The sequence below is a fragment of the Xylocopa sonorina genome, chromosome 5 (assembly GCF_050948175.1).
Source record: "Xylocopa sonorina isolate GNS202 chromosome 5, iyXylSono1_principal, whole genome shotgun sequence".
Taxonomy (NCBI): domain Eukaryota; kingdom Metazoa; phylum Arthropoda; class Insecta; order Hymenoptera; family Apidae; genus Xylocopa; species Xylocopa sonorina.
Window position 1 is genome coordinate 1,814,290 of NC_135197.1, and position 17,963 is coordinate 1,832,252.

General features: G+C 39.1%; 2 protein-coding genes and 2 long non-coding RNA genes across 4 annotated transcripts; 3 read left to right on the forward strand and 1 right to left on the reverse strand.

The window, feature by feature from the left end:
• Window positions 1-361: 361 nt before the first annotated feature.
• LOC143423864 (uncharacterized) lies at window positions 362-1,087 on the forward strand. Its single transcript, XR_013101857.1, has 2 exons — window positions 362-691; window positions 981-1,087. It is a non-coding gene; the product is annotated as an uncharacterized LOC143423864 (long non-coding RNA).
• A 40-nt stretch (window positions 1,088-1,127) lies between these two features.
• On the forward strand, window positions 1,128-6,706 carry LOC143423628 (trehalose transporter 1-like protein). The gene is made up of 5 exons (XM_076895108.1): window positions 1,128-1,250; window positions 1,509-1,565; window positions 4,812-4,947; window positions 5,122-5,441; window positions 5,722-6,706. The coding sequence occupies exons 1-5, from the start codon at window positions 1,188-1,190 to the stop codon at window positions 6,697-6,699; spliced, it is 1,554 nt and encodes a 517-aa protein (XP_076751223.1). The 5' UTR covers window positions 1,128-1,187; the 3' UTR covers window positions 6,700-6,706.
• A 1,389-nt stretch (window positions 6,707-8,095) lies between these two features.
• Window positions 8,096-8,984, forward strand: LOC143424104 (uncharacterized). The gene is made up of 2 exons (XR_013101883.1): window positions 8,096-8,136; window positions 8,584-8,984. It is a non-coding gene; the product is annotated as an uncharacterized LOC143424104 (long non-coding RNA).
• Window positions 8,985-9,710: 726 nt separating this feature from the next.
• LOC143423484 (cytochrome P450 307a1) lies at window positions 9,711-13,180 on the reverse strand. Its single transcript, XM_076894857.1, has 3 exons — window positions 12,781-13,180; window positions 10,186-10,977; window positions 9,711-10,074 (listed from the first exon to the last, which is right to left on the reverse strand). The coding sequence occupies exons 1-3, from the start codon at window positions 13,178-13,180 to the stop codon at window positions 9,746-9,748; spliced, it is 1,521 nt and encodes a 506-aa protein (XP_076750972.1). The 3' UTR covers window positions 9,711-9,745.
• Between the last annotated feature and the right edge of the window lie 4,783 nt (window positions 13,181-17,963).

Sequence of the window (17,963 nt, forward strand, 5' to 3'; positions counted from 1 at the left end):
AGACTGTCTTCTCGACTGCGAATGCACCATCCTCTGCGATTCGCCATTGGAACGGGACCATTTCGGCAAAGAACTTTCCTTCTTTTTCTCTCTCGCGAGATCTATCTTGTAATAGATAGTCTTATTTGCGGAATGTCCGAAGAAGAAATAGCTGTTGGAAGTTTTTTTTAACGCCACTGAGACTCACGCAATGCGGTTAGAAACAGAGGGGATGGAGTAAGGTGACCAAACTCTGTGGTACACGTAATTGGGAAACGTTGGGAAATTGAGATACTACTGGTGGATGCAGTGAAAGGAATTGGTATCATCTGAGTGATATTGTTGATTTATTTCTCGATGTGAAAAGGTAGTAAAAAAAATATAAAGGAAATATTTAATAACCTACGTGTACTGAGAGATTCGATATTTTATGTAAGTGTAATTGGAGATTCTTTATTTACACGAAAGGGAAATGAATTTGTGGGAGATGCGAAACGAGTTTAAGGACAATAATTTCGTTAATTGGGAAAGAGTGAATTATTTGTTGTGGAAGAAGGTGTTGCTGATTTATGTGGGTGATTTCTGGTTGACGACATTCTGTTTGGGTATGTGGGAAATGTACTTGTGGGTGGAGCTCGGAGATTTCTACGAAACTGGAGTATTGAGTATAGTAATCTGAAAATAAGCAATTTCTCGGGAAACTTTTGCGAAGGTAGGTTATTTTATGAATTATTTTCCGAGTAAACAGAAGATCGATTACAAATACATTTATTATTTCTACGAGCAAAAAGAAAAAATTTTTAATTAAACGCTCAGTTAGTACTGATACAACATCAATTGCGGAATGTTTTCTTAACATTAAATTACTCGGGTAATATTTATATGTTGCGAACTTAAAAATCAATTGATTACATCTTATCGATAAGATGCGAAAATAAGTTAGTCATTATTTGTGCAGCCTGTACTCGACATAATGTCTTTTATCAATCTTTCATATTTAGACTTTATACGCATCAAGATAGCAAATGTTGACCATTTCGCTATTAAGTGCCAAAAAATTCATCACTGGAGAAGAAGAAAAATTAATATGCGAAGGGAAGAATGCGACTGTTGCAAAGTAGTCAATTGAAAAATTAAAAATCAATTAACAAAGAAGCGAAGATACGTAAATTTGAGGCGCTTAAGAAAGCTACCATAAAAGGATTACAATGAGTATCGTAAACGGAACTAATGAATTAATCGGGCACGTGGAGATGCTTTTGGATAATAAGGTATCATGTTCTCTAGAAAATATTCTCTTAGTATAATGTTATTTATTGTTTTTATACGTCATCTTTTTAAACGTAAATTTTTATTAAGTAATACTAATTATTTAGCGGTGAAAATATTAAAGAATATTTCACAATAAAAATGATATTAAATATAGTAAACTTTTTACATTAAAAACAAATCGTTTCTACAAGTAAGTTCAATCATATATTTTATGCTTTACAATAATAAATACAGTTTAAATATTTTTTTTTTTTTAGGTGGAAATAAATGCAGAAGAGAAGAAGAGACGAGAAAAAAAGGGTGTCACGTACCAGGTAAAATAATTTGGACCGTTCTTATATACGAAAATTTACATTGACTTTACTATAATACATTTCGATTTTTAATTATAATACATTTTGATTTTTAATCCTTTCTCAATAAGTAAAAAGAAATTTTGATCTATTATTAACAGCAAACTCTAAATTGAATAATCAATTATAATAGATATAGTAAAACTTATGCGTCTATAGTGCATTTCATGAACAGTACAATTATGTTTTCCCATTCAGAGTTCAGAATTAGATAGCAGCAAGAGGATAATGATGTCAGAAGTTAAAAGCAAGTAAATAGAGTTGATAAAAGTTCAGTGTTATTAAATAAAGTTACGCCGAAACAGAAGTTTCCATTGGCACTTGACGATATAATGTTCCTTGTATTATACAAAACAAATTATCTGTCTCGATATTGTCAGACAAGTAGTATTGTTTTGTTAATATTCATATTTACAATAATAGAAATAGTAATGTGCTTTATGCAGATAATTTCGGTGTTACAAGATTGGCAAGTACTGTATTTTCAAAGTAAAGACTTTTATCATTTGAGCCGTGTGTTGGCAGTGATGTTACTACGATACGACGTGATAATGCTGGATTAAGTTATCTCTTTTAATCGAGTTCTTGCTGTGAAATATTTGAAAAAAATTCTAATGAATTCATATTAACCCTTTAACTGCCGATGACGTCAATACTTGCGTGAAGCACAAGAGTAACGCCAATAAGCGATTTCAAGGTTTCAGTCGGGTTGGTACAGAAATGGTTTCTGAAGGTTCCACTCATTTTAGTTTTATCATTATTTTACGTCTAACAGGGACTACTTTTCAAAATATGCCCGTAGTTGAAAGGTGAAACTAATCGTATTTGCTTCTGCCGATCTATAATAATTACAGTACAGCTGCTTATGCCGGCGTTAATTTCTAGTAGAATTGTAAAATATTACTCTTAAGCTAACAGCCCAAGCATGGTTATTATCTATTCTAAGACGCGTTGAATTGTATAATGTCATACCGCGAGTGTAAGTGTTTAATGATCTATAACGTTCAAGTTTACGCGTTAATCATTATCTTGGAAAATAAATACAAATGAATCGCGTATGTACACAATATGATCGCGAGTACGACATAATTTCTGTATTATTCATTGTTATATTAATGCACTTCTATTTAATTACTTCTCTTAAAATGGTAACTTAAGAGGGATACATTTGAATTTTTCGAATGCAATTTCATACGCTTATTCTTGTTCAAATATGCGATTAAAATATAATAAAAAGAGATAAATGATGAACGTTCATAGAAGGATATGTGCGAAATATTATAAAATTGTATCCAAGTATTCTCGTTGCAATAGTTTCTGGATTCTTGCTATTAGTGCTCCAAATGAGAATCTCAAATGCATTTTGTCCTCAACACGGTTCAAGTGATCAAGTTGTATGTACAATACAATGAATATAGGAGAAAGCCGCGTGTTAATGTCCGAACAATTGTGAAACAGACTTGAAAAATGATCCCGCGTTCTTCGAGACCTTCTTGAAGTACATGTAACAAACACCCATAAAGAGAAGAAGAAGATTATAAAGATACAGAGAGAGGAATCGAACTCTGTCTCTTAACTTACGTAAAAAATTCCAATGACTGGTCTGTTATCTGCGTAATAATTTATATGGACGGCTTCATTCCTATCAGTTGAATACATATTTTCTTCTTTCTCTCTTTTTCTATCGCCGCTCATCTAATGTGAGATAAATATTCACAGAGGCTGCGGAAGCTAAAAATAAACTCAACTTCCCTTCGCCACTTTTAATATTTTTCTGATGATATTCTTTTTAATAAGGTTCGAATAGGTTTACGTTCAAAAGTAAAGTTTTTTTTTTGAAGATTGAGAATAAAGGATATTTTTTACGTTTGATTTTATCAAAAATGTAGCATTCGTACGCAGGTATTACACTATTTTACACATTCTATTAACGTTAATTAAAAAGTAGTAAAATAGCATTGTACGCGTAGGACATAATCATTTGTAAATACGAACGATGTATTATATTAATTCTGGAGCACGTGACGAGTCATATGAAATTCCCCGACTACTGCAACCGCCAAACTCACCCGTGCAGTTAGTTGCGCTAAGTTATACAGTGTAGACAGACGTTAGCGTATAGGAAAGATTTGCATAACTCGAAATACCGCGATATTATCAAACGTTTAATGCGGCTTTACGTAAACCTTATAGTGACACTTCAAGGCTTAATTTAATTATTCCTCTGGCTGTCTTGCTCGTCTTTTCGATGAATCTCCATGTGAAAACCGGTTTCGATATTGGCCTCCCAAAGGTAGCCGGGATATACGTATAGTAGGGTTGTTTGGGGGAAAAAATCAATCGGCTGGTCTTTAGTAGATTTTACTTTGGACCCCCTCCTCATTCGTATACACGCATCTATTCTTTTTATATTTGTTCATTCTGCATTTGGATACATTAGAATGCGGGGCAACTGATTAGGCCTATGCATATTTTAGGATCTTTATTTGTTCACTGATAGGTTTGATCAGGCTGAAAGACGCAAGATGTTTTCACATGTAAACTTTTAGCTACATTGTAAAGACACTGGAATTTTATATTCCGTTCCCTATCTCTTCCATTAATTATTGGTTCTAGCAATACCATGTAGTTGTAGTTATTTTTTTGTCAAGATATGTGTCAATGATCGTAATCATTTTATTGATTTTAACGATTACGATAAATAATGATAAGGTACTAAATATATCACTGCTATTATCTGTGGCAAATTCCATAAAAATTATCCAGAATGGCACTGGGAGTTCTCCTAATCAGAGATAAAGGATCTCTGATTAATAAGATAATGATCAATGTTAAATTGTTTCGTATCGAATCAGGGAGGGATCTAAAATACACACCTTGATTATCAGTCGATACGTTGCACTACTTCAAAATATTCAACATGTACTTGTATTTCATCTTTTGTTTACTCTAGTAGTGTCGCAAATTGTTCAGAAAAGTTCAAAAAAGAAACGCGGATTGTTTCGTGATATTCAAAAGATGCAAGAACATTTGAAATCTGTGAAATCTCAATGTACATTCGCGAGAAATTAATTGAAACCATAATCTCAAGAATCTCGATGAAAATAAATAGGAAGCGTTGAATAATGTTAGGAAACGATATTCTTCGTTCGTTAGTCACTTTTTATCAATGATATAATATATATCTATAAAATCTCATTTTTTCAGATAATTATGTCTCTGTGTGCGAATAGCTCGGTTTTGGGACCTTCGATGGCTTTTGGGTATAGTGCAGTGGCACTGGGTTCATTAATGGCACCCACCAGTGATATGAAAATTGATAATTTCCAAGCAAACTGGATTGGTTGGTATAACGTAACGCACACGATATAATGTCGATAAATAGATAAATTATCAAATATATATATTTAAACAGATCAGCTATTTAAATATAATGTTTTAATGTTATTAGAAAAAAATCATCTAAATTTTATTGGAACGTTGACACATTGCAATTAGCGGTCTAATTAATTCACAGCTACCGGGACAGCGCTGGGGGTCCCATTTGGTTGCATCATTTCCAGTTACACTATGAGACGCGGAAGAAAACTGAGTCTCTTGATAACGTCCATCGTGTCTACGCTTGGCTGGCTCATTATTTATCTTTCTGGAACATACGAACAAATTCTTGTGGGCAGAATCATTTCCGGAATTGCAACAGGCACAGCCTCGGTGCCAGCCACTGTATATAGTGCGGAGATTGCGTCTCCCAAATGGCGATCGACAATGGTCACGTGGACCAGCATAACTATGGCCATCGGCGTCTTACTAGTTTATATCTTTGGCTATGCGTTCAAGGTAATAAAAAAAAAAAAAAACAGTACGAATCTTTGGCAATTGTGAAGAAACGCGGAAGAATAAAAAGATTATACAATAACTGATTAGGAACTGATGAAAAAACGTCTTGCACATCAATAATATCACTTGACGCTCCCTCTTTTTATATTACGAAAGGATGCTGCGTTCTATCAGAAAGTCAATAATATTGAGAAATAATGGTGCACAAGTAGAATATAAGAAACCAGAAATCACGGAAACCTCGGAAACTTACGATTCTTTCCTACTTTCTTTTTCAAAGGACAACTGGCGAATGGTGGCACTGATGTGCGCCCTGTTCCCTGTGGTCTCAGCCGTGCTGACCTTGGCCATCGTCCCAGAAACCCCGATCTGGTTGCGAGACAGAGGTCGTCTAGACGAGGCGTTACAGGTGCTAAAAAGGTTCCGCGGTATTTCAGAAAACGTGCCGCCCCCGTCGGAACTGTATCAAGAACTAAAGCCGCGCCCCCAACGAAAGAAACAGAACCTGATGAAACACCTGCTCAAGCGAAACGCTCTGGTACCGTTTGCCATTATGCTTGGTTACTTCTTCTTCCAGCAATTCTCTGGGATTTTCGTGGTAGTCTATTACGCGGTGAATATCATAGAGAGTGCTGGAGTCACTATAGACCCTTATTTGGGGGCAGTTTTAATAGGGTTCACTAGACTCATAGGAAGCTCGCTAGTAGCAGCTCTATCGGGGAGATTTGGTAGACGGAAACCATCGATTGTTTCTGGGTCCGGCATGACAATTTTCATGGGATTACTTTCTATTTATTTATTGCTGAATAATTACGGGTACATGATGAACGATGGTGGTTTGGTTCCCGTGGTATGCATACTCATGTACATTTTCACGAGTACCTTAGGCTTTTTGGTGATTCCCTTCGCTATGGTTGGCGAGGTTTATCCCACGAAAGTGAAGGAGGTGTTAGCGGGTGCCACTTCGTGTATTACTTATATCTTTAGCTCCATTACGGTGAAAATTTATCCCGATATGGATATTGCTATGGGCAGACACGGAGTGTTCATTTTCTTCACGGTGCTATCCTTTTTGGGAACGTTGTTCGTTGCGTTTTTTCTGCCCGAAACCAAAGGGAAGACATTGAGGGAGATTGAGGACATGTTCTCGAAAGAGAAGGAAATTGCTGATTCGCAGGAGAAAAGAATGATAGATGTTAATGATTTTTCTAAGGAAGGTATACTTGATGATCCATTGAAAACTGATAGAGGTGTATAAAAAATAACGGAACAAAGCAGAGAATTACCTCATGTCATATTATATTCGTTTGGAACGAAAATACTCGAATGCAATTCGGATGTCTTAGTCAGTAAGACGTAAATCTAGCCTTGTTATTTAACTAACTGTTATTAATAATAGAAACTATTCAAATACGCTTCACGTATCTACCATACATTGTGTTCAAATACTTTTAATATAGTTTAAGCCTAATTCTAATTAACGCTCGCAAGAATAAAGATCCGATAAAATATTTTTATACTATGAATAAATACTAAAAGTGTTCACTGTACATGACTTAATGTATTACAACTAATATCTGTTCTTTGCCAAATGTAATTGTGACGTAATTCCGAAGGAAATTAGAAATGTTACAAATGCGGCTACGTTTGCGTAGAATTATTTGCACAACTGTATCCACACAGACATAGTTCCACGACAATAAGTTTGACTTTATAGCAGCGTGAACGAATGATAAGAATTGTCAAGGACAATTAGCATGATTAGTAATGTTTCTTTGACACCGACGTTTTTTGTATTTGCGCTATATTTTGCAAAAACACATCCGACAAAAATATTGATCTTTGCACATTCGATACAAGCGTTATCATCTCAGGAACTTTTATATAACAGAGTCTCGTGCTTGTAGAATCGATGAAGAAATGAGTGAGGGGAAGAATAGCTTTTGTATCAAAAGGAAAACAATATTAGTAAAAATACAAGTAAATTTTATTTATTATTTTTATTATTAAAATCTTAAATAATAAATTAACAAATGTCGTAACAATCACGATAATTAAATAACAAACACAAAATAACGTACAAATGTGAAAGCACGAAAATGTTTGTGAGGTGGTGGAGAATGTGATGAGAAGGGGACAAAATGATAACTCTAACTGTTGATAATAGTGATGATAATAGTAGCAAGCGGTAATATATAATATAATATAATATAATATAATAATAATAATAATAATAATAATAATAATAATAATAATAATAATAATAATAATAATAATAATAATAATAATAATAATAATAATAATATTACTAATAACATAATATCGTAATAATAACGTAATAATAATAAGAATTGATGCATGAAATAATTTATTATCCGTTAGGATGCATCGCGGGGAAATCAACTTCTCTCTTTGAGAAAAGTCAGTCAGTCGTGTATTAATTGATAATTACAATAATAATCAATTTCTCGCGTTACTCGAGAGACTTGTTCGTTTCCTATCGTTTCCCATCCCTTACGGAGGATCGCTTGCGCCACCGTGGGCATTTCTTCTTTCATCACACTGTCTAGTCAAATTTGTAACGAAAAAACGATGCGGAATTGGATGAATTTTTATTTTTCCTAGGAAAACAACGGCGTGGAAAAGACAGGAAACGGAAACAATGAGGACAGTCAGGACAAAGAAAGAAGAGAAGGTGAGATGAAGTAAGGAAAGGATGCCTTCTCATAAAGCTCAGAGTAGAGAATTATTATATATCGAGAAACAAGATTAACAAAAACGAATACATTGCACGCTTCGGTGCGATGTTCACGTAAACATCTTTTTTCGCCAAAAAGAAGAAATGAACAGATTTAATATTATCTGGCTCTAATGTTGATCCAACATTGGAAAAATTTCGTCATCAATGACGAAATACGATCATCAGAAATAAATGAGAAATTGAGGAAACCGTGACGAGTTCTAGCATTCCAAATAGTGTCGAGTTTAATATCGTTTAGCACTTTGATCTTCAGTTGAAATAGTTCGTAAAAATTGTTATGTGCTATCGAAACGTTTGATCTATTTAAATAATAACTAAGGATAATAAAAAAGAAGCCGAAACTGCTATAGTTCTGAAATAAATGCGCACCATTCTTTTCAGGAGAACACGTCGATAATACTAATTACCAAATTCCAAAGCCGCAAGAATCTGCGCAGAAATATCAGAGGAAATCTAATATTGAATCAAGAATCGAGCTGGATACTGATCGAGTATTCGGAATACGGTAAACAAGGAATGTCGACAGTTGGTGTATTTCCACTCTGTTGGAGAGTGACGAGCGGCCCGTTTCGGGCTTCTAATCTCTCGTGATCGAACGGTCGACGTGTCGTACAAGCGAAATCGTTCCGTCATCTCCGTGCTCACCGTTCACATTCTCGCGTCTCATCTTTCGAACGAACGGTTATCGGACAACGGTTGGATACGTGATCGTTGAATCAACAGAAAATCCGCGGTACTCGGCGATTTCTGTTCTGCAGATCTTCGTGAATCACCCACCGATTCATTGTGTTTCCTTGAAATCGATCGATAGAAGTTTGATCGAGCGAAAGAAGAGCAAATAATGAGAAGAAAAAAAGAAAAAAACAAACGATAGAATTGATCGATCAAAGGATCGATTTCGAGGGCACGCGATAAAGCAACGTTTGAACAGGTATCTTCGTCTTTATATCATAGGACTTAATTCCAACTCTATAAATCTGTCGCGATGAAAATACTTAATCTTACTAGGAATATATAGAGTCTCGATTCTACAAGAGTAAGAAATAGGAATATGATCGGTAAGACTCGGTTTACCTAAGTCGTTCGCTTGATAAACGACAGTGTTCACTTGTAGCATCCAATTGGGGGGTGGGGGGTCCCTCTGCTTTTCAGTCCAAGTTTTCTCTCCTGTGGTCGTGGCTGATCGTCTTCGATTGTTTTTCAGGGGGGTTAGGGAGAGTTCTACGCGTCGGCGACGACCAATAATTTGCTACCTTAACCATCTAGTAATGTCAGTAAAGCTCTCGTTGCTGAGGAAGGTCGAGTTCACATCATTCGACCTTCTGATAAAGCTTTGTCTAAAAAGTCAGAAGCCTCTCTTCAGCTCATTCCTCATAACCGTGAAACTCCTTCTAAATCATGGATGTTAATTCAAGAACGTTCGATCCATAATTTCCCTGTCGTTGAACCGTTTCGCGTTCCTTTTGAAGCTTCTTTCGAAGCAACTGGAGTCCTCGAGTCGGCCCTTTCCTTTCGGGGCTAACGTTCGCGATTCATTTCGATCCTACCGTCGTTCGAATCTGCATTTAAATGTCATTTCAGGCAGGGCCAGGTTCCCGATTGGGATCGTGTAATCCTCGTTCGGCACGGGCGTCACTGTATAATTCTTCAACAGCGTGGCAAGGATCGCGAAACTGACGTACTGGACCAGTTTGTAACCCATGCAGGATCTTCGACCGCCACCGAAAGGCAGGAAGTGCTCCGGCTTCAACAGTCGTCCGTTCTGCACGAATCTGTCCGGCATAAATTCTTCCGGAGCAGTCCATAGATCCGTGGACATGTTCAGATCGTAGTTGTTGAGGAAGATGAAGGTGTCCTTCTTAATTCTGTAACCTGAAGATGAAATTCGACGAAATATTAATAAACGTTTGACTAACAATTAAAATAGTTGAAAGTTTCGTACGAGAAGAATAAATTGCAAGTAAAGCAATGCTTGAAACTTACCAGCAATCGAGCTATCCTGATTAGCCACGTGAGGGACAATGGGACTGGCGATTATCCTGATAGTTTCCAAGATGATTGCTTCAACGTAAGGCAAGGACCTTCTATTTTCAAGTCCTACGAAATTCTCAGTGATACCAAGAACATCGATTTCTTCTTGTGCAAGCTTTTGAACGTGTGGCCGGGTGGCAAGAAATCCCAGGACCTTGACCAAGAGGTTTCCAATGGCAGTATGTCCACCAATGATGTCTTCCATCACGAATAGCGCCGTGTTCCAGGACATCTGAGGCTCCGCTCCAGTCTTCACGTGGTTAATCAGACAATCCACGTAGTCTTTCTCAGCAACCACGCCGTTCCAGCTGTTCAGTCTGTCGGAAATGATGTTCTTGATGACGAATTTACGAATCTCGTGACTCCAATGTGCCATTCTGGCCATGTTCCTGTGGTGAAGGGGCATTAGGAACGGTAGGAAATCGGCTGCGTAGCCTTGGTTCACTTCGAAGAAGACTTTGTCGAAATTCTCGACCATGTTGCGGAAGCCATCGTGCTCTAAATGGAAGTTCTTCGTGCAAAGATAAGTGATGAAGATGTTGGCGCAAGAGTGGAGGATCAATGGTTTGGCGTGCACGCTTGTGTCCGATATGGAATCCAGATGGTTCACCATGGAATCCATCTCCTTGGCAATTACCCTGTTCAGGTCGTTGTAGCGTGTGGAAAAAGCACGGGGGAACGTATGAGCTCGAAGCATTTCCCTTCGCGTCTTTTGAACTTCTGACCAATTGCAGAATGCCAGAGCTGTAAGATCAATGGTAAAAAGTCCTTTTAGACGAGCAGTCCGACAATTTCACATAAAGTTTTAACCTTCTCGCAAATTTCGTTTGTGGCAAAATAGAAGAAATATAGCTGCGTTAAAATTGACACGATGACGCGCGTGCGAAATGCGTTTCGAAATACCGTCGTCAGGAGAAGAAAGAAGGAGAAAAAAAAAGCGAAAGAAACGAAAAGGAAAAATTCGTCAACGCATATTCTTTCTCCTTTCCCTTTCCGTCGTCGTACATATCGTTTTGTCCTTTCTTTTCCGATTCTCTTTTCTCTCTCGTTCTGTGGCTAGGGAACCGCATACGCGGAAATATAACCCGGCAGATGAGAATCACGTGTACTCGGCAGAAAATCGATTCATCGATGCGCGAGCCAGGCGGCTCGATTTGAAATCGAAGCGGCCTGCGAGCACGCTCGAGCAGGAAGTGACCTGATTTCTCGCGACGACGCCAGGATATAACGCTCTACGCGATCCTCAAGGAATCGAACTTATTTCAGATTTCAAGGTGGGACATTTATATGCTCGATAGTTTGCTTCTAATTGAAACGATCGTACAAAATTGGGACTAGTTTCGTTCGATGTAACGATAATTTTATACTAAAATGTAACGTAGTTACATTGCTGAAATAATAGTTACATTGCAATAGCTATAAAATACAAAAGAAACTCGATAAATGAATTATTTTCAAATTTGTCTTTGAATAATTGATAGCTTTATACTTTACGATATTCGAAACGATTTCATTAAAAGTATGTAAAAAAATGTCAAAATTTCGATTCGACACAAAAGATAAAAAATACATGCAGTTTGTTTCCATTCAATTATTTACTACGTTATTATTAATTAAATAGTAGATAAAACGTGCGGAACAGTTGGAAACGATTGGCCGCGAATTTTCCGATTTAAGCGTAAAATTCTGAGGAGGACAAAACGGTGGACAAACGAGAGGAAGTGAGAAAGGGAGATGGAAAGAAAATCGTGGTAACTCTGCTGTATCGGAATCGCCTCCGGTGGATCAGCCTTGATCCTGTTTGCCGGCTGCCAGGTGAGCCAGGAACGCGTGAAAGTGGTACCGTGACCTTTCCGGCTTGCACTTGGTACCGCTTCGGCGTTGACCTTAGCACGAGTTTCGGCGTTCCGTGGACGCGACGAAAGCACGAGCCACGTGAAGAATAAACGGTCTGCGGTTGTATGGGCCGGTCGCTCACGTGTCGCGTACAACGGCAAGGTCGTTAGCATGGGCAACGAGTTTTTACCAGCCGTGACGAGGTGTCGACGAAACCAATTTTCACACTGACTCACGCCGATTCGCTCGTCCAAACGTTTCGAGTATCGCGCAACTAAATAATTCTTCTTCCTTTTTCTGTTCCGCTTCTTTCTTTCTTTCTTTCTTTCTTTCGTTTCAGATTCAGATTTTTTTTTTTTTAGGGGGCAGTTAAATCCGTGGCATCCGTTCGAAGGTTCGAAGAAGAGTTGTTCCGTGAACAACGTTACGCAACCGCCGGACACGGGTGTTTTGAATAATCAAAAATTATTGGACAGTTCGCACGGAGGACGGTTTGTCAAGTGTCCGAACGCGGGATGCATAATTAATTCTAATCGTTAGAGACGATTAAAGTTCACTTTCGGATTATTTCACAGGAGCAATATCCTTTGCGTCAATTTGATTTCAGTGGATATTCACTGATCGATTGATATTTGAAAAGTGATAACAAAAGGTAAAAAAAAAAATAAATAAATAAATAAAAAAAAGAAAAGAAAGAAAATCGTTTCTTACAGTTCTCCTTGTTTCCACCGAAGAGAAGATGGTATCTGGCGAAGTTTGGCCTGGAATCGAAGTGGTGTCCCTTGATGGTTAGAACCTCTCTGATGTTCTCCAAGCCATTGACGACCACACAGGGCATAGATCCCATCCGAAGCTTGATCACCTGGCAATCGTAGTCCTTAACAAGATCGGCGAAAGCTTTGTAAGGCACGTCGTAGCGTCCCAAGATATGGAGCGAGCCTAGGATCGGCCACGGTTTCGGTCCAGGCGGTTCTGGCAAGACATCGTCATCACCGTCCGGGATGACATTCTTCGTTGTCTTCTTGGACCTTAGGTGATCCAGCAAGATCAAGGCGAGTGCCAGAAAGGTGACAGCTATTAGAAAGCACGTGGTTGCTGTCAGAGGGATCATCTTCGGGCTTCTCTTTTTTTCCTAATGCACTCACTAATGTTCGTCACAGTGAGATTTTCTTGTTGCGTGTCGAGAGATGCACTATCGGTACTTCGACCTACGATAACCGGGTCACGAGAAATGCGAATCGATTCTCTTAGCCTTTAAACACGTGGGTTGTGTCGTACGCGAACGAAGCAATGTTTGTTGGTTGGTGGTTTTGTTTATAAAAAAATGTTGAACGCCTGCGAAACGGTATAGAAAACGGTGTGTGATCGGGCTGAATCGTTCTAGACAATTGTGTCGGCCGATGGTGGGAAAATGGTAAAGAACGATCACTTTCTCTCCGGTTTGAGAATCGAATCAAACGAAGAGTGAACGAAAAGCGAGGATAACCGAGTGTGAACGTCGGGATGACCCTAGAATTGGCTGAATCCGCGGGTGTCCGCGAACGAAATGATGTATCGTGTCTGTATCGGTAGATCGATTCGTTGGTCCGTCTGTGAACGGTCTGCCGATCTGGCTCGGTCTGTGGGGATAGGATGGTTGGCCGGCTATCTTATATAGTGGCGTAAATGTAGTCAGCACATTTGTGTCGCCTGTGCGCCTCAACCCCATACATATGGATCCATGTTGAGTGACGAGGGCAAGAAGGGGGAGGAGGTTGGACTCTGTCGTACTCTGTCGTAAGTGTACACACAACCCGTGGTGTGTTGCCTGGTGCTGCTACTGCTGGTAGAGAGACGAATTTCAAGAAAGCATCGAGAGAGCCGACTCTCCAACTCTCCGGCGTTCGTGTGTGGAACGGGAGAGCCCGAAGAAGAAGGGCTGGAAAGGTGGAGGGAGCGGAAGGGAAGGATGATAGAAGGTATGGAGGGGAAAAGAGGGAGATCCAGAGTGGTAAAGGGGCTGGAGGAGCAGGGGATAGTACAAGAGGTACACCGAAGAGGTGGACAGGGGAGGGGGTGTGTGGACGTGCGGCTGGAGTGGGGTCCAGTAGGGCCCAAGCTGGGCCAGACTGGGCAACGAAGGGACGCTTCTTGCCCTTGACTTCTCTCCTTAAGGTGCCATCGGGTTTTCTGGCAGCAAGGTGGTGCGACTCCAGTCCAACGAGCACCTCGCGAGACTGGCTATGTTCTCATCATCCAAACCAGACACGGTTTATTCCGCTCTTGTTCGACTTCTACTTAACGTTTATCGATTCGGAGCTCTGTCTACGGTTCGCCAATGCTTCCAAAGTGGCCCTTCGCCCGCGATACCGAAGGTAGACCTGAAAAACGTTCGTTCTTCGCGAGGAGGACTCGATCCATGCTCGTTACCCACGACTGTATTGCCCGGCTTATTCTTTTCGTTAGGTCTCTTAAGGGCGACCAGGGGAACGCGAAACGAGTCGCTGCACCGCGGGAAATACATTTTCTGAGCTTGTCCCGCCATCTTTTACCACGAATTTTCGACAATTGGAACAGTATAGGAGGAAGTTACGGTTTCTTCTTCTTTATTTTTCAACGATGTCGTTCCACAATTTTCTTTAACGGTGAACTATGTTCACGTATCCATGTGTTTCGACACCTGTATTTGGTCTAGTATTTTCAGTAAATATATTCGCTGGAAAAGGTTCATGTTCGTCGATGATTTAGTGAAATGTGATAGCATAGTCGAAAGTGTTGTTTTCGTTCTTTCGAAATGCGTCAACCGAACCGGGTATTTCGTTTACGTTAGCAAATTTCATTTGGTAAACGAGAATTAACTATTAGCTCGTATCCGAGAAAATGATCTTAAGTCTTCCATTTCGTACCGAAGGATGTAGAATCGGAGTTACGTAATTCTGTAGCGAACTCCAAGAAGTTCTTCAATTGCTGGATAAGGAAAAAAAGCTTTCGTTGACGTTTTCTCGTCGTACGATTCACAATTGAGATCATAATATGACTGTTATAGATAGTAAAACAGTGGTTAACAAATTCACGTGAAAAAGTTGAAACTTTCGTTAATCGAAGTTTTTGGTATAATTTGGTAAAAATTGTCATGATCGAAAACGCACATATGTCTTATCCTTCTTGGTGGAACGTCATCATAATGTTTCATTAGAAAATTATAATGTCTATGGTGCAATAAAAATTAAGCTGATTTGCGGTGCGTGAGGATATCAAATTCAATCTGCCGGTCAGCTGAATCGATCAGCTGAACTATTGCAAACGTTCGCATTCGTTGTAACAATATTTTTGAAATGATAATTTTCACGTCCATCTCTAATCACATTTTTAAAGTACATCGGCTCCATAATCTTCCTTATTTGTTACAAATGTTTATTAAAAGTAATAATTTATAATAACGAGGCCGGATTATGATATTTACTCGGGAAAGAGAGCACAATAATAATGTACACGTAGTAGAAACGTCTACAAATTATCTTTACATGTACATTGGTATTCAACGATGTTACTTGGACAGATTCTTCCTGCATTAGTCTTTTCGGCTCCAATAAAAGAAAAAAGCCATAAACTACAGGTCAGAAAGTTTCACTGTATACAAGTCTATGGAAAGTGAATATTATTGCGTTTTAATAATTATGATAAAGTAGAAAATGGCAGTTGCGCAATAACCGTTTAACAGTTAAAGCTGTGATAAAGAAAGGGGCAACGATGTTACTATATATCGAAGATCAGGAAGTTTGTAGTGCTAATCTGAATGCACCAATGTCCCATGTATCAGGATCGATCAGGAAATCTGACAATAAATATTAATTTCGCTCTAAGAATCTACTAGAATGTGATCCACTCTTTCCCGCAATAGCTTCAAAAGATGTACGAAAAGGGCGAGAGCATGGAAGGCGGCGGTTTAAGTCAGACACAATTACTTTTGACGGTGGATCTACCTGGTCCACTTTGCAGTTCGAGAACTTTCCTCGAAACGTTTCGAATTGTCAAATAACTTTCGCCAATTCATGGAAAGAAATACAATATGGAATTGAAATTTTCTTGATGAGACCAGAACCTAAATTTCAGGAGATAAGCTTCGAATCTATTTGATACGGAGATATGAAACGAAACATATTGAATAAACTCGCCAAGAACGCTTATGTTTTCAATTTTTAATATGTCATACATTGCATTTCGAGAAATCTCGAACAGTCTTTAGCCCCGAAATTGTTTCGAAACCTTTGTCACTCAAGTACAGAAGAAGTAGCTATAATAATATAACTCTAATACTATACTAAAACTCTTCAGACAGTAGTTTCATCCGAAACATTTTCACTTTGTATTACAAGAATGAACTTAATCTTCTGAAAGCAACGATTCAAACGATAAAATAGCAGAATTGAGAGTAGTTTGCAAAAATGAATGAACAACCTTTTCAATCATGATTAAAGTTAGTTGCAGTATATATCAAATAATCGATCTAATTGTTTCATAAAAAGAAACTGCGATTATCAAACTGAACACTCTTACTCATCGTACGTCATAGTCCCATTGGAAATTTTCAATAATCAGATCAAAAACTGATGCGTTTTCATAAAGTCGAATATGAACCCCCAAAAAAGTGTCGAAAGTGTCCAGAATTGTCATCCCCGATCGTGGTAAGGTAGCCGTGGAAGCTCGTGGATAAGAGAAGGACACGCGACGCGTTATCAAAACGCGGTGACGACAAGGAAGCACGGGATGATGAGTACACACTTCGAATTTGTTTGAATCGATGAATAAAACATGAGCTAGTGGTGTGTTGATTATATATGTGACTGCCCCCACCCGGTCGATTCCCCACCTCTGTTACAGGGCAACCTTTTTTTCCTGTTTCGCGCGGTGCGACAGTAGGAGATTGCTTCATCCGTATCGAGAGGCATTATCGAGCGTCCATTTCTGGGAAGCTAGCGGTACCGGCCTCTGACCGGCGACTCGAAATCAGCTTAGAGAGAAGTCGCGTAACGGGAAAGCTCTCGACTCTCCTGACGCGACCCGAACCTCGTAATTACCGCCCTCGAAATTCTTCATTTCGCTTTCGATCAACACAATCTGCCTCTACGCGATCTATACCAGCCTTGATTCCACCCTCTCGCACATCGATTCTGGATGACATTTGAAATTTACGTATTCCTATAATGTCTCTAATTTGTTTCAGGGGTCTATCAGAGTTGTACAGGATTTTTGGGGTACGCGGTATAATGGCATTGTAGAATGATAGCGGAATGTTAACGAAAGGATCTGATGGTCAACAAAATGGCTGAAGCGGTCCTCGGATGGACGCGAGATAAAATCGCTCGACAGATGTCGTTTATTAAAATGTGAAACGTGAAGCGGGATCAAACATTTTTTCATTTTATCCTTACAGAGGGATATTTATTATACTGTAAAACTTTGTTAAAATCCTCAAGAAGTGCTATTATGATATCAAGGTATTTTTAAGCAAACAAAAGAAGAATCTTTGATAAAAAAAAAGAAAAAGAAAGATACATTTTCTGTGATGGAGACTCATCTATGTGGCCGAATTGAATTAAAATGAATCACCTCACGCCGTTGTGGATTCGTAGAAGGCGGCCGTGTTTTCTCGCGATCTTGATCCCACGCAATCGAAGCGCCTTGGACTCGCGGAATTTCAAGATCGCGGCGCGTCCGCGAAAAGCGAATCAGCGACGAGGGGTGGGTCGAGAGGTGAGACGGATCGATCCGATCCGTTCGACGGATATCGGGAACCGGCCCGACTCGACGAAGGTCCCCGCGACAACCAAAATCAAGGCTCCCCGCTTCGTTTAACAATGAAACGATACCGGATGTATCTCATTTTATCCTTATACCGCGGCGCTGACGATCGG

Coding starts and splice junctions, on each gene's coding strand:
- LOC143423484 (XM_076894857.1), bottom strand. CDS start 13,180: ATGATCCCTCTGACAGCAACCACGTGCTTTCTAATAGCTGTCACCTTT. Junction 10,978..12,780: donor CGGTGGAAACAAGGAGAACT/GTAAGAAACGAT, acceptor TTGATCTTACAG/CTCTGGCATTCTGCAATTGG. Junction 10,075..10,185: donor TCAGGATAGCTCGATTGCTG/GTAAGTTTCAAG, acceptor TTTCATCTTCAG/GTTACAGAATTAAGAAGGAC.
- LOC143423628 (XM_076895108.1), top strand. CDS start 1,188: ATGAGTATCGTAAACGGAACTAATGAATTAATCGGGCACGTGGAGATG. Junction 1,251..1,508: donor AGATGCTTTTGGATAATAAG/GTATCATGTTCT, acceptor TTTTTTTTTTAG/GTGGAAATAAATGCAGAAGA. Junction 1,566..4,811: donor AAAAGGGTGTCACGTACCAG/GTAAAATAATTT, acceptor TCATTTTTTCAG/ATAATTATGTCTCTGTGTGC.